Genomic DNA, 13,428 nt, shown 5'->3' with positions numbered 1-13,428 from the left:
TCAGTCAGTGTCAGAGAGAGAGAGAGAGAGTGTGTGTGCGTGTGTGTATACGGCTGTGTGTTGGTCAGGTTTGATAAGTGGCTGCAGGGCAGGGTTTTCACAGTGATGACACAGAAAAATGTCTGTGCACATCTCATCTCAAGCTGCAGCAGAAGCAACATTGCAGTGACAAAAAAAAAAAAAAAAAAAAGCTCTTTATTCTCTCATAACGTGACTGAGCAGAGTGACCCGGCATCTGAAAACTGGTGCCATCAAATCGGCCTTAGACCAGCATGATGGTGATGGAACTAGCCCCTTACTGCCAAACATCCCACAGCAGAGACAGAGCGAAGCAAAGTGAGACAGGGCTGCTGCTGCTGAGTGGGGGGGGGGGGGGGTGAGAGGAGGGGGCCTCAGTGACACAGTGGCACACAAAACACTGCTGCACTTAACAGAATCACAGCAGCCATCATGTGAGGGAGACAAGCTGCGACGTTTGGCTGTGCTCTCGCAGACCGTCTTGATGGCTGTGTGAGAAATAATTGCAATAACGATGCATATAAATTACCGGCGGCATGATGCTTTTGGCCTCTGCAACAGGGAGAAAATTAGCACTGGTGCCTAAGCACATGCATCATTGACACCATGTGTATCAATAATGCATCGGGCTCTGCTGTCGCCTCACTGCTATTTTTAAAAGGGAGGATGACAGAAAAGAAATTAAGCAGCGCGGAGCTCACACAGGGCTTGTAGTGCTGAGGTTAACATGTGTGCAACACCTCCCTCAGGGACTGGCACAAGTGTGGCCCCGGTTTCTAACACTGCCGGCCGCACTGAACCTGATGTGCCCTCGCATCTGTGATCACACAAACCTCACCCACCATACGAGAGCATTTAATGTGCATCGCTACGATTATGACTAAAAGTCGCATCGCTATCAAAGAGATTAACCAAAAACACAGCCACCGATAATGCACATTAAAAATCACTTACGCTTCACCAACAGGTGTTACTTATGTACAGCTGAGCCAGGAGCAAAACAGTTAAAAACAAACGGTTCGACCCAAAATGGGAACGTCAATTAGCTGGACAAAGAAGTGAGGTAAACAAAAGCTGCATCCAGCCTTGACCCTTGACCCTCGACTTGTTGTGGCAGACTGACAAAAGAGCTAAAAGAGGCTGAGGATGTTGAAAGGAGAGGTCGGCCCGATGGAACAGACCTTACATCACTTGGGCTTATCCCAATATGCACACACAGAGAGAGAGAGAGAGAGAGACGGGAGGGAGGGAGCTGCTTAAGGAAAAAAAAAATCCTGTTTTTACTTTAAGTGTCAGTGAGAGGATCATAAAAGTAGCCTGAAGCAGAGGGAGACAGACAGAGCTGGTTTAAACTGGGGATTTAAAATGGAGGTCTGACCGCCCCTCCTCCCTCTTCCCCTCCTTACACAACCTAGCTAGCGTAAGTCCACCTGAACACACAAACACACACACTGAGGAGTATTGCATCAACAGTGGTGTAACATCTTTTGCCATAAACAGAGAGGTGGTTCATATGTCCTGATTTCTTTGCTTTATACAACACTACAACAGGCATTTTATAATCCAGAGGCACACACACACACACACACACACACACACACACACACACACACACACACACACACACACACACACACACACACACACAGATTCTGGTATTTTTCACCTATTTCCCGAATGGGTGAACGAGCGGGTCCCTTCCTGCACAGTAAACACAGCATTTCCATTAGAGTGTTGGGAGTGTGTTCGGTGCTCTGTGACTCAGACACTGCAGCACAGTGACTGTGTGTCTCCGGCTCAGCCGCTGCTCCCTCTAACACCAAGCCTCAAAAACATGGCCCCTGGTTTGTGCCACTTCACAGGAGCTATAGGGGGCTACACAATGCTTTCCAAAGTGATGAGCTACTACAGGCAATAGGCAGTGCACGCCACATCTGAGGAATTAGGGGTAAATAGCTTTTGTAACAGTCCTTGCTTTCAGCCACTGATGTACAGAAAACTGACACACACACACCACACTCATACCCACATGATAATTCCTCTGTCATTTGCACACACAGAGGCAGATGAATATGTAAATAACTTGTGAGGGGAATATGGATCCCTTGTGCTGGGGAAAGGAATATGTTAATGACTGATGCAGGGTATGAGTGTTAATCACAAGTGTAGGGTGCATAAATGCGTTTAGCAATGGTGTGGGGCCTATGCAAATGAAATGCATAGGGGATGCAGGCGTGTGTAAATCGCATGGTCCACTGACAGAGAGTCAGCGGGGAAAGAAATATAGCTGTTGGTGTAAACAAATCAAACACATTAACGAGGAACATTATGGGGCGAATCACCTGGCAAAAAGGGGGGGGACATCTTTATGAGATGGATGTTTGGCTGCTTGTGCACACGGAAGAAACTCTATACCTTCTGCTCTGGTCTCGTTTAACATTCGAAACCCAAATCAAGACGCTGTGATAAGAGCTGTCGCAGCGGCAACAGTTGCCAGGGAAACCTGATGGCAGGATGCTGAGGGTTGGGGGGGGGGGGGGGGGGGGGGGGCTCTGGAGAACAGGAGGAGGAGGGGGGGTGTGTTTTATGTGAGGACATTGGTACAATGCTCAGGTTGATTTGCTGCCACTGAAGGAACACTAGCCGACTTTGTCGAGATATGGCACCTCAATGGAACGTGACTGACAAGGGGCAACAGGGTGCCTTACGAGGCGGCGATGGTGACGCCGTTTGGCGCATTAGTCTGAGCGTGTAGTCATGGCAACAAGGTGTTGACATAGCGCAATCGCACTCTGAGCACTGTGATGGTGATGACATTCAGGAAAGCACAGAGCGAGCGTGAGTGAGCTTGTAAACCATAGCAGGGTCTTTCCTGTCCCCCTGTGCAGAAAAAAAGGACCCACTTCACATTCACTGTCTCATCTCAAGCAGAGCCAAAGGGATACAAAGAGTGATACTACAATTAAAGTTGATTAGAACAAAAAGAAAAAAAAAAAAAAATAGCCACCAAATTTCACAAACTTCAACTGCCATTTTATGTGCCAGGTTTTTTTAATTTTCAAAGTGACCTCTGCTAACAGAACATCTCTCATAATTATAACCAGTGTAATTAGCTAATTATAATAACAATAACAATATTACAATAAAGATAACACTTGATTTAAAAAAACAGAAAATAATCAAACTAGGTAAAAACCCAAAATGAAAAACACTTATCGTAATAGTTTTGTTTTTTTTTTTAAAAGAGATCTATAAGGTTCTATATTTTTTCATTGAATTGTCCTTTTTCTTTAGAAAAAAATTCACCCACCACTGTATACTGTTACTGTATGTCATCTCCTCCTTCACTGAACGGGCTTCGCTTACCTTTAAAAATGCTCAGCAATGCCTGTCGTCCATTTAGCTCCCTGCTGCCATGAAATCCACTCACACACGATAACACTGAGATACAGTTGTGAAATAATCCTCTGCAAAGGAGCAGTCTTCATCAAAGGTTCATGTCCTGTTCTTTAATGCGTGATAACATGGGGAGGGGTGGGGTGGGGTGGGGTGGGGGGGTCCTGACTGCTTGAGACATCAGAGTGCACGGAGTCAGTGGGGGCTGGACTGAGGGAGCCATTTTGAGGGGGCCAGGTTATTTCCTGCTGATGCGTGTGGAGTTCACTTAGTGGCGCGCTGAGTCCTTCCCGCCACCCTTCATCAGCTGAAGTCCAACAGGATCAGTCATAAAACAACTTCAGTGTCATATACAAATGAAAAAAAAAAGTACTTCTCAGCTATTTGTAGGCACAGGTAGTAATAATAATAGTCGTATGAATGATAATAATGATAACATAATAACATGTCATATCACCATGGTGACAGATCCTATGTGTTGAAACCGAATGTTGATCAAATCTAGAATTGGTTTTTAGCATGTGCAACTTTTGAGTAATATGTACAGTAACATATCGCTGACCATTTAACGTGTTAATCATCAAACGACCATTATGACAAACAAAGCTCAAGCGTGTTATCATTATTACCATCTTGATCGTTATTATTAATACTGCAGCTGAGCTGGAAACCAAACGATGAAGAGCTGTGGTCGTGTTTCATATTTTTCGCAGTGGGGCCTAAAGATGCCCCCCCCCCCTTTTCTCCAGTGACCCTTTTTATGTGAAAGCGACAGGAGAGGGAAAACATTTCATGTGGCTACAAAAAAAAAAAAAAAATGTTGAGACCAAAATAAATTCACTCGAATTCACCTTTGCCAGGTTTTCGTTTCAGCTCTTTCTCAACGGACGCCGCTCGCCCTCATGTGTCCTCATGCGGCACAGTTGGAGCGGCCATCTTGCCCCAAGTTGAGAAAAGTTGTAAGGGAGGGCCACTACAACAGCTGTGTGTGTTTGTGTGTGTTTGTGTGTGTGTGTGTGTGTGTGTGTGTGTGTGTTTTTTTTTTATATATTCATCAGACGTTGTAGTTTTCAGTCAGAAGCTTGATAAAGATTCTTTATAATTTATTTCTTTGAATGAAAATATATTTACGGTATATATAATATGTACTTTCTGTCCTTTTTTCATCTCTCATTGTCCTTTATGAGATGGGATTGTTCCTCTCCCATTATAACCCACTCTGTTTCTCTCCTCCTTCAAAGAAGACAGTAGCCAGTTAAAGTGTGAAAGGGGGAAAAAAGTGAGAAAGTGAGAGTGAAACCACTCTGAAAAACACAATTGTTGTTCTGTCACCCTGCAAAGCACTAGTCTGATGTGTGTGTCCTGGACAGAGTCGCTGCGCTGCTCTAATTTTGCTTCCTCTGTTCTGTTTTAGTGCTTCCTGGAAAACCTGGAGCCGTACCGCTCACCCAAACCATTGTTTGTCATCCAGTGTCTCTGCCAAACACTAATCTGACAACATGTTCAATGGCCAATATTATGTCTCCCTCCAAATATATACACTGAATGTGTCTGGAAATATACGACGCAAACTGTATAAAACCTAGACAGGCTCACTGCACATGTGTATTATTCATAGCCACTTCCACTATTTGTGATTGTGGACGCAAATGGAAAGAGTTGGCTCCATCTTGGACTTTGGCAAAGACTATAGCAGGTTGCACAGGAAACTGAATGATTCTGATGTATGTGGTTTACATCATGTGTTTGTGCCTGATTTAGTTGAAAAGTATGGGCAGATGCTATTGTGGGACTAGTGCTGATCAGATATCCTATTCTGTCTCCTTCAGTCCTCCTATCTGCTTCTCTCTGTCAACAGATTGACAACACAAAGCAGTGACTATGTGAAATTTCATCTTTTCTGGAATCTGTCCATGAGGACAGTAGGCTACAATCAGTCTCATACACTCCCAGGCGCTTTCTGTATCACTGTCTCTATCTAGCATCCCTTTCTCCTTACCTCATACTTCCACTCTCACTTTTACTCAGATTTGAGTCTCTTGCACATTTTCTTTGGAGCCGCTCTTAAACAGCAGTGGCTCATTCTGGCCTTTCCCCATTAGGCCTTTCAGAGAACTGTGCAGGCCCAACTGGGGCAGGGGCACAGGGGAGGGCAGGGTGCCACCTGTGGGTGTTCCCCCACTGGTGGAGGTTGGAACCTGGGAACAGGATATGGATGTGTTCTGAGACTGAGAGCAAGGCGAGGGGTTGTTGTTGTTGTTGAGGCCCACACCAGGACCTGTGCCCATGCCCAGGCTCATCATATTGTTGAAGTGATGGGTTTTGTAGTAGTGGTTGAGGTGGTCTGATCGAGCCAGGTTCGGCAGGTTGACCATCTCTGGGTGGTGCAGCCTGAGGCTCTGGCCCCCTCCTATTCCACTGCTGCCGCTCTGCGTCACGGTGGACCCTCCTGAGATGCCGCTGCCTCGACCACTGGCCCCGGCCCCCAGCTCATCCTCCACATTAATGATCTCGATGGCGCGAGCGGGGCCGTGGTGTTTGTGCAGCTGGTGCTGCTTCCTCAGCTTGTAGAACACCACCAGCATCACCGCTGCCATGAAGGTAATGGCTACGAAGCAGCCAATGATGATCTTGGTGGTCTTCATCACATCATCTAGGCCTGAGAAGCCTGGCTCAGTGATGGGCACAGTGAAGGTGGGGCGGGTGGCTCGAGGAGAGGAGGAGGACCAGCCGGCTGACAGAGAGGAGGCTGTAGTAGAAACACCTTCCGGCCACAAGTGGCCCGAGGGAGTCGGGCCAGGATGAACCCGGATGAAGGTTTCATTGATGGAAATCAGTGCAGAATCTTCATCTCCTGGAGTCTCCACTGTTTCCACGGTGACTGTTGTAAAGTAGGTGTAGTTAACACTAGCATCAGCAGCAGTGACATTGAGGACTGCGGTTGCCGTGGTATTGCCAGCAGCGTTGGTGACCATGCAGGTGTACTGGCCTGTGTCCCGCAGGGTGACGTTCGTGAAGTTGAGCGTGCCATCATGCAGGACAGATATCCGCACCCGGTAAGAGCCATGGGTCATTAGGGTGCCATTAGGGGTGATCCAGTTGACAGAAGTCGTGGAGGTGCTTGTGCGACACTTCAGCTCAGCAGCCATACCTTCAGTGACGTTGAGGTCTGTAGGTGGCTCCACAATGACAGGCGCATAGCAGGTGAAGTGGCTCTGGTCAAGCTCTCCAATGTACTTGCCCTTTAAGAATGGGGGAGCGTGGCAGCGGGCACAGCAGGTGGTGTTGCTGGGCACTGTCTCTTTCAACCACCAGCTAAGCCAAAGCACATCACAGTTGCAGACCCAGGGGTTGTGGTTGAGGTGTACCCTCTCCAGCTGGTGAAGGGGTGTGAAGAGGTCATGGGGCAAAGAGTGCAGGGAGTTATGGGACAGGTTGAGCTCTTCCAGGTTTTTCAGGTCATCGAAAGCATTGCGCTCAATGACGGACACCTGTGAGTGCATGAGCCACAGCTTGCGGAGGGACACCAAGCCCTGAAAGGAACCGGGTCGGATGATCTCCAGCCGGTTTCCTGACAGCTCCAGCTCTTCCAAACGCACAAGGGCTGTCAGTTTGGGAATGTCCTTCAGTCCACACATGCCCAGGTTCAGGTACCGTAGATTGATGAGGCCCACAAAGGCTGCGTCGGAGATGAAATCCAACTTCTTGAGCTCACCCAGGTCCAGGCGACGTAGCGAGGGCACGCGGTGGAAGGCATAGCCTGGCAAAGTCTCAATGGGGTTGTTGCGCAGCCACAGCTCCCGCAGCTTGCTGAGGTACTCAAAGGCATGTGATGGCACCAGTGTGAGGCGGTTGTCGAAGAGCTCCAGTGTGTTGAGGTTGGGGAGGCCATTGAATGCTCCAACTTCAATCTGACGGATCTGATTCTTGGAGAGTTGGAGAATCTCGAGGTGCCTCAAGTGCTTGAAGGTGTCAGACTTGATGACCTGGAAGGACAGACGGTGATAACGTTACGATACAACATGTAGAATGGTTAATGTAAATTACAATCAGACATTCAAATGTTTGTTACTTAAGTTTTTTGTGGGGTTACAACCGACAAGGGAAGGTGTCAGATGAAGTGAAAATGTGGACTATCTGTTGTGTTTTAGAAGAGCCATTTGTGACAAAATCAGGGTGTTCTCTTGTTTCTGTTTTAATCAAATACAAAATGTTTAATTGTCTGTCATGTGTTATTGTTATCAGGATCACATATAGCTTTCCTAAAAGTACAAGTTTTATTTACTCAGTTGATGTTTGATTTATCATAGGAAACTAAATGGTTTGCAATACATTATGAAAGAAAAAAAAAAACATTGTAAAAGAATGATTCAAAGGCAAAAATGTAGCTAAACGCATGTTCAAATTAATAAACCATACAAATATAGATAATTAATTTCTCTGCTCATAATGATAACAGCTGACCCTTCCAGCCAAATGATTGCTGCTGTCTGCATGAAAGGTGGGATCCCCTCCGACTGTTGACAGCAACACGAGCCAGGTAAACATACAGCGTCTGTTTTAGCTCTAAGAGCCACCCTGGCCCCATTTGAACCTTTCATGTTATTGAAAAAACAATATGCATCAGGAGATGGACTGAGAGTCTTACTGAGAGCTCTGATCCACTAAAAAAAAAGGTTGAAAATAGTGCCAAAGCCATAATCCTGACCGGCACAGTTGTATTGTTTTGAAGGGTCACTCAGCTCAGATTTAGTTTCACCTCAAAAATAAGGGTGAAAAATAAGTGACCATACTAAGGTTGTGGTACCAGGGCATAGCACATCTTATGGGGCACTCATAGTCAAAAAATGACCAAAAAAAAAAGATCACACTTAATTTGGAGTTAAGTGCTTAAACTCAGCAAACGTGACGAAAAGCAGGCGCTTAACTCTCAACTTTTCGTTACATCTCTGAGCCCTATGGTAAACCAACTGTAAACCCAGTCCTCTTCCTGACCCTGACCTTACCTATTCCAGACACTGAAGTGCTTTTCACACTGTTGTTTTAGGGAGACTCAGGGGAATTTCTACTGACACTGATAATCCCTCGATAATAAGGTGATTATCAGTGTTGGACTATTAACATAAAGTGTCTACACAAATCACTACAGAAGGTAAAAATATAAAACTAAATTAACATTTGAAAAAACAAAAAACATTGTCTAAACATTCTGTGTGACACTTTTCTTTAATGTGTTTTAGAAGTGAACAACTAAAAGAGATGTGTTTCTGCAGTAGGACATGATGAAAAACATGGGTGCCACAGGCCCTGGACGGCGTGGACTTGCATCAGTGCGGTCCAACTGGAGCTCATTTGGCGAGAGGTGAAAGACAGACAGCTAGTGAGCGCGACTAAAAGCCCCTTAAATCTCTGACTGTTTGAGTTTTGTGTGGCCAAAGCCCTCTGTGAGACGCACAGAGACTCCTGGAGTCAGGCCATTGCCTCTTCTGTATGTAGAGCAGGAAGGGGGGAGGAGGGAGGGGTTTAGGCAAAGATGGAGGGAGGGGGGACGGGTGGGGATGTTAAGAGGGGGTGGGAGCTGTCAAGGCTTTACTCTCAGGGTACTCAGTGAAGGAAAAAATAAGCCTGAGAATCTAGGATGCCTTCAGGTGTTAAAACATTTTTAGATTTTTAATCATTTCAAGTGGGGCTGCAGGATACGACAAACCGAATCGGAATTTGTAGGCTAAAAACGAAACGCGACGAATATTGTTATTATTTCTTTATTTCTTTTTTATTTTCTCCTGTGAGCAGTGTCTCTTAAAAAACTCACGTACCAAATCATGAGGCATGATGTCCCATTTATGCTCCGTTAACGTCACATAACGTTTAATAAGATGTTTTCTCTGAGGAGCAGGGGATGTCAGGCTGCTCTTTGACATGATAAGAGATGCAGTGGACAACTTTAGCAGCGTTCAGGATGCTCGTTGCTTTTCATTAGAGGAGATAAAATGTGGTGGAAATGAATTTTTTTTTTTTAAAAGAATTTAAAAAAAAAAGAACAAAGCACTGTCAGCAACATGAAGAGGAATCCAATTACTTCAAATGCTGCTGCAAAGAGTAAAATCAACCCACTCTGTTTATAAATGTAGAGATTCATGTGCTTTGTATCGATGGTCTGTGGTTAAATGATCTTCCCTTGCAGCTGTAAAGCCACAAAACGACGTCTAGGGACTCTAGATAAATTGGTAATGCATACAAAAGGCAGCACGGTGTCAATTCATAAAATATTCCCTCAGTTCAGCAGAGACTTAAGTGCCCCTTTTCCTACCATTACCGCTGCCTCACTCCTCTGTCTTCTCTCACAACTTCAGTTTCTCAAAGAAAACCTGTATCAACAAGTTAATCCTAACATCCTCTACTGGCTGCAAAAGCAAATGTTCCTTATGATTATGGGCAAAAAAAGAAGACACATAAGTATATTAGTGTCTGTGTGTGGAAGGAGAAAATCCTCAATCTGTCACACGGGATTTGTCTCTTGTATCAATAACCATATAAATAGCTAGACTTATAACAAATGAAATCGATAACTGTATTAAGATGTGTCAATACGCTGCGCACTGAAAAGACTACATGAGGCACAGACATGTATGAAATGATAAAATGTGTGTTTTCTCAGTGTGATTTATGCTGCCATGTGGTTGTAAATGAAAGTGAGAGTGAACCCTGACCTCCAGTCGGTCCCTGCTATATGAGAAACAACCAGCAGCTGAGAGAAATCAATATTTTCAGACAACCATTAAATTATATCATTTGATACGACTTACAGCGATAAATAATGGGAATATATTTCAAATTAAAAGATGTGTTTTACTGTCACCTACATTTATGTATCATCTGCGTGTGATACGTGCAAAACTTTTTGTCATGTGTGTCCTGCCACCGACAGGACATGATTTGACCAGAGCCTGTATTTACCTGTATTGAGTTCTCCTGCAGGTTGAGGTATCGCGTGTTGACTGATATGCTCTCCGGCACCTGCTCCAGGTTCTGCCTGGTGCAGATGACTCGGCTGGCCTGGTTGGAGCAGGTGCAGAGGGAGGGGCAGGAGGAGGCGGCTCCCACCAACTCCGGCCCAGGGAGGAGGAGCCGCAGTAGCAGCTGGGCCAATAGAAAGAGGAAGGGGGAAGGGCCGGGAAGGCAGGTCAGCGTGGCGATGCGCATGGCAACTGGGACATGACCCTGCTCTTTAATCCGAAGGTGCAGGTGAGGTGACTCCACTCTGGTGGATCTGCGAGAAAAGCTTCACTTTCCCTTTGGTTCTCCAGCGGCAATTTGTTCTTTCTAATTCCGCATCCTCTGAGATGTCTTCTGTCCTCTGTCGATCTCTCTGTTTTTTCCTGTTGTTTTTTGAACATAGAAATATGCAGATAAACAGATGTTACTCCCTTTTTTTTCTCTCGTGCTGTCTGGGGATTCGAGCGAGGCTTTTTGTGAAGTGAAAAGAACCCAGGAGTTACTGTGGAAGAACAAAAGAGAGAGAGACAAAGAGAGAGCAGATATTAAAGGCAGAACACACACGGTGCTTCGTGTTTTCACCAACAGAGAATGAACAGAACAAATAATAGGTAGACAACTACAGTATAGCTTATCATGGGACAGCCTGTCAGAAAATCTTTGAGAAGCATTAGAACTTCTGTGTCACTGCTCATATCAAATCCCACATAATCCCTGAGCAGACATTTTGTCAGAAATCAAATCCTTATAGCCGGGGCAGGTGGAAGCCGATCTCTGTAATTAATGGTTCGAGGTGTTGGGACAGAAACACAACGAAAACATGCAGCCTGAAGTGGGACAACAGGATATTTCTGTCTGTACAGGGCTGCATTTAGCATGTAAACATGAATAAATCAGGAAGACATTAATTTTTGAAACATTGGTATAATTGCGAACAGATGAGCTGCGTCACACACAATCACGCTGGAACAGTGGCGATCCTAGACCCTGGGGGGGCCCAAGCAAAAAAGCACATCCACCACAACCCTCACCCCCCACACACGTAAACTATTGGCAGATGCTGCAATTTACAGATGTCCCCTAAATGCCTCACATGCAGACTATCAGTAGACCCTGCAGTTTACAGATGTTCCCTGAATGCCTCACATTCAGGCAATGGTTAGATGCTAGCTACGCACACATTGTCAAACACCCCAATTAGGGGTTTTTGGGGCAACAGCAGTGCACTGTATGGTATCTTTATGCTAGGTTTAAGGGGGTTTATAGTTTTCATTGCAAAATGTGGCAATATGGGGTCGCCATTAGGGGGCCCCTTTTCCCCTTGGGGGCCCCAAGTATCTGCCTGGTTTCCCTCTCCTGTCGGTGAACCTCTGCGCTGAAACAGTCGAGCAATGATGGAGCTACAGTAGGTTCCAGTCTGGGAAATGTTGCATCAAGTTTTAGACTGGAAAGCACTGCAACTATTTTCATTATCAATTTATCATCATCAACTAATTTATTCAGTAAAATGTCTACAGAAAATGTGTCCAGTGCACACGTACAGTACAGCATATTCAGATAGGATGATAAGAGAGAGAGAGAGAGAGAGAGAGAGAGAGAGTCCTGCACACTGTTGAAACTTCGGGTCATTTTTTTGAACAGCAGCATTTTAGGTAGCTATATAATCAGTTTATTTATTACTTGCAATACAATACAATAATACAATAAAATTGCTAAATGCCCATCAGAAGTTACCTGGGGTTAATAAGGAGCTTATTTTGTCAGATCAACAATCAATCCAGAATAAAAAAATGTTTTCAATCCGCAAGATGTAAAATGGAAAAAAAGCAGCAAATTTTCACACTTGTGAAGCTTTATCCAGTTTTTCTTGATTAATGACTTCAATTGTTAATCAATTATGAAAACTGTCATGGATTAGATTTCTGTTGATTAATCAGCCAATCGTTTCAGCACCAATTTGGTTTTTAAAGGAGAAAGGGAAGAAATATAAAACAGAACATACTTTGTTCAACAAAATAATCTCCCACAAGCAATCGATATGAAGCGAAAGACAAACATCAAAAAGTCGTGGCTGTGATATTAGCAGGTGTAATTTATAATCTGTGGAACAAAATGTGAAAAGTGTGTAAACTAACCACAGAATCAATTTAACAAAGACAAAATGTGGTGAGGGAACCGATGGCTCAGATACTTTTGGGTTTAAAACTACAAACTACATTTCTCTATTGGCAAACAGTGTTGCGTTCCACAGGAAATCTGTCATTCTTCCAGCACAAACAAAGATAAAGACTGAACGGGTTTCTTGCAAGGGCAGATGGTGGAAGGAGTGAAAGGAAAAATGGCTCCCGAAAACCAACATCCACTTTGTGACAGGAAGCAACAGGGTTTATGGGACATGTGGTCTTGCTATCAAGAACCATTAATAACACCGACGGTGTGAAGTAGAGGCTTCCAGTCATCTCAGCAACCGTCTCATTTGTTAACGCTAATTATACAAAGGTATAACAATTAATACAACAGTGATATATTGATGTTTGAACATGCTGCCCTCAAAACCTATAATTAAATTCATACTTATCAAAGCAGGTTCCAGTCCTTAAAAACAATACGAGATTTAAACCAGCAAGAAGTGTCACTTTTTTTGCAGCGGCACAGACGCAGCAGTGGGACTGAAATGCTAATTCCAGTCCTGTATGAGCACAGCATTGCACGCTCCAGGGGCATTAGAACGGTAGCGATTGGTGCAGTCCAATTTAACACTAATAGATGGCCGGGTAAAGTCAGGCCCCACCAGCCCGGAGAAGGCACGGAGCCCCTCTCCCCCTCTGCAGGTTATTTAGACCTGGATAACCTTAAATAAGGGCATCCAGCAATCTAGATACGGTTATTAATGATAATGGTTGTAATGATGGGACTTTGACACGCAAACTTATTTGACACGCCGAGCATCCTCACTTGGCACAGTAAGAAAAGGAGATGGAGAAGGGGGGGGGGTGAGAAGGAGAGAAGGATTATTAA

At 44.8% G+C, this 13,428-nt stretch overlaps 1 protein-coding gene across 4 annotated transcripts in view; it reads right to left on the bottom strand.

Moving 5' to 3' along the window:
* Positions 1-2,580: 2,580 nt before the first annotated feature.
* lrrc4ba (leucine rich repeat containing 4Ba) overlaps positions 2,581-13,428 on the bottom strand; it is a 33,721-nt gene continuing 22,873 nt past the window's right edge. For all 4 annotated transcript variants that reach the window (XM_056402048.1, XM_056402046.1, XM_056402047.1 and 1 more), the window contains 2 exons: positions 10,372-10,912; positions 2,581-7,400 (listed from right to left, as the gene is read on the bottom strand). In XM_056402048.1, coding sequence (XP_056258023.1) covers positions 5,439-7,400; positions 10,372-10,617 — 2,208 coding nt within the window. In that variant the 5' untranslated portion in view covers positions 10,618-10,912 and the 3' untranslated portion in view covers positions 2,581-5,438. The remainder of the gene's footprint in view (positions 7,401-10,371; positions 10,913-13,428) is intronic.

The sequence above is a fragment of the Seriola aureovittata genome, chromosome 17 (genome assembly GCF_021018895.1).
Source record: "Seriola aureovittata isolate HTS-2021-v1 ecotype China chromosome 17, ASM2101889v1, whole genome shotgun sequence".
Lineage (NCBI taxonomy): Eukaryota > Metazoa > Chordata > Actinopteri > Carangiformes > Carangidae > Seriola > Seriola aureovittata.
This window is presented reverse-complemented; position numbering and strand designations above follow the sequence as displayed.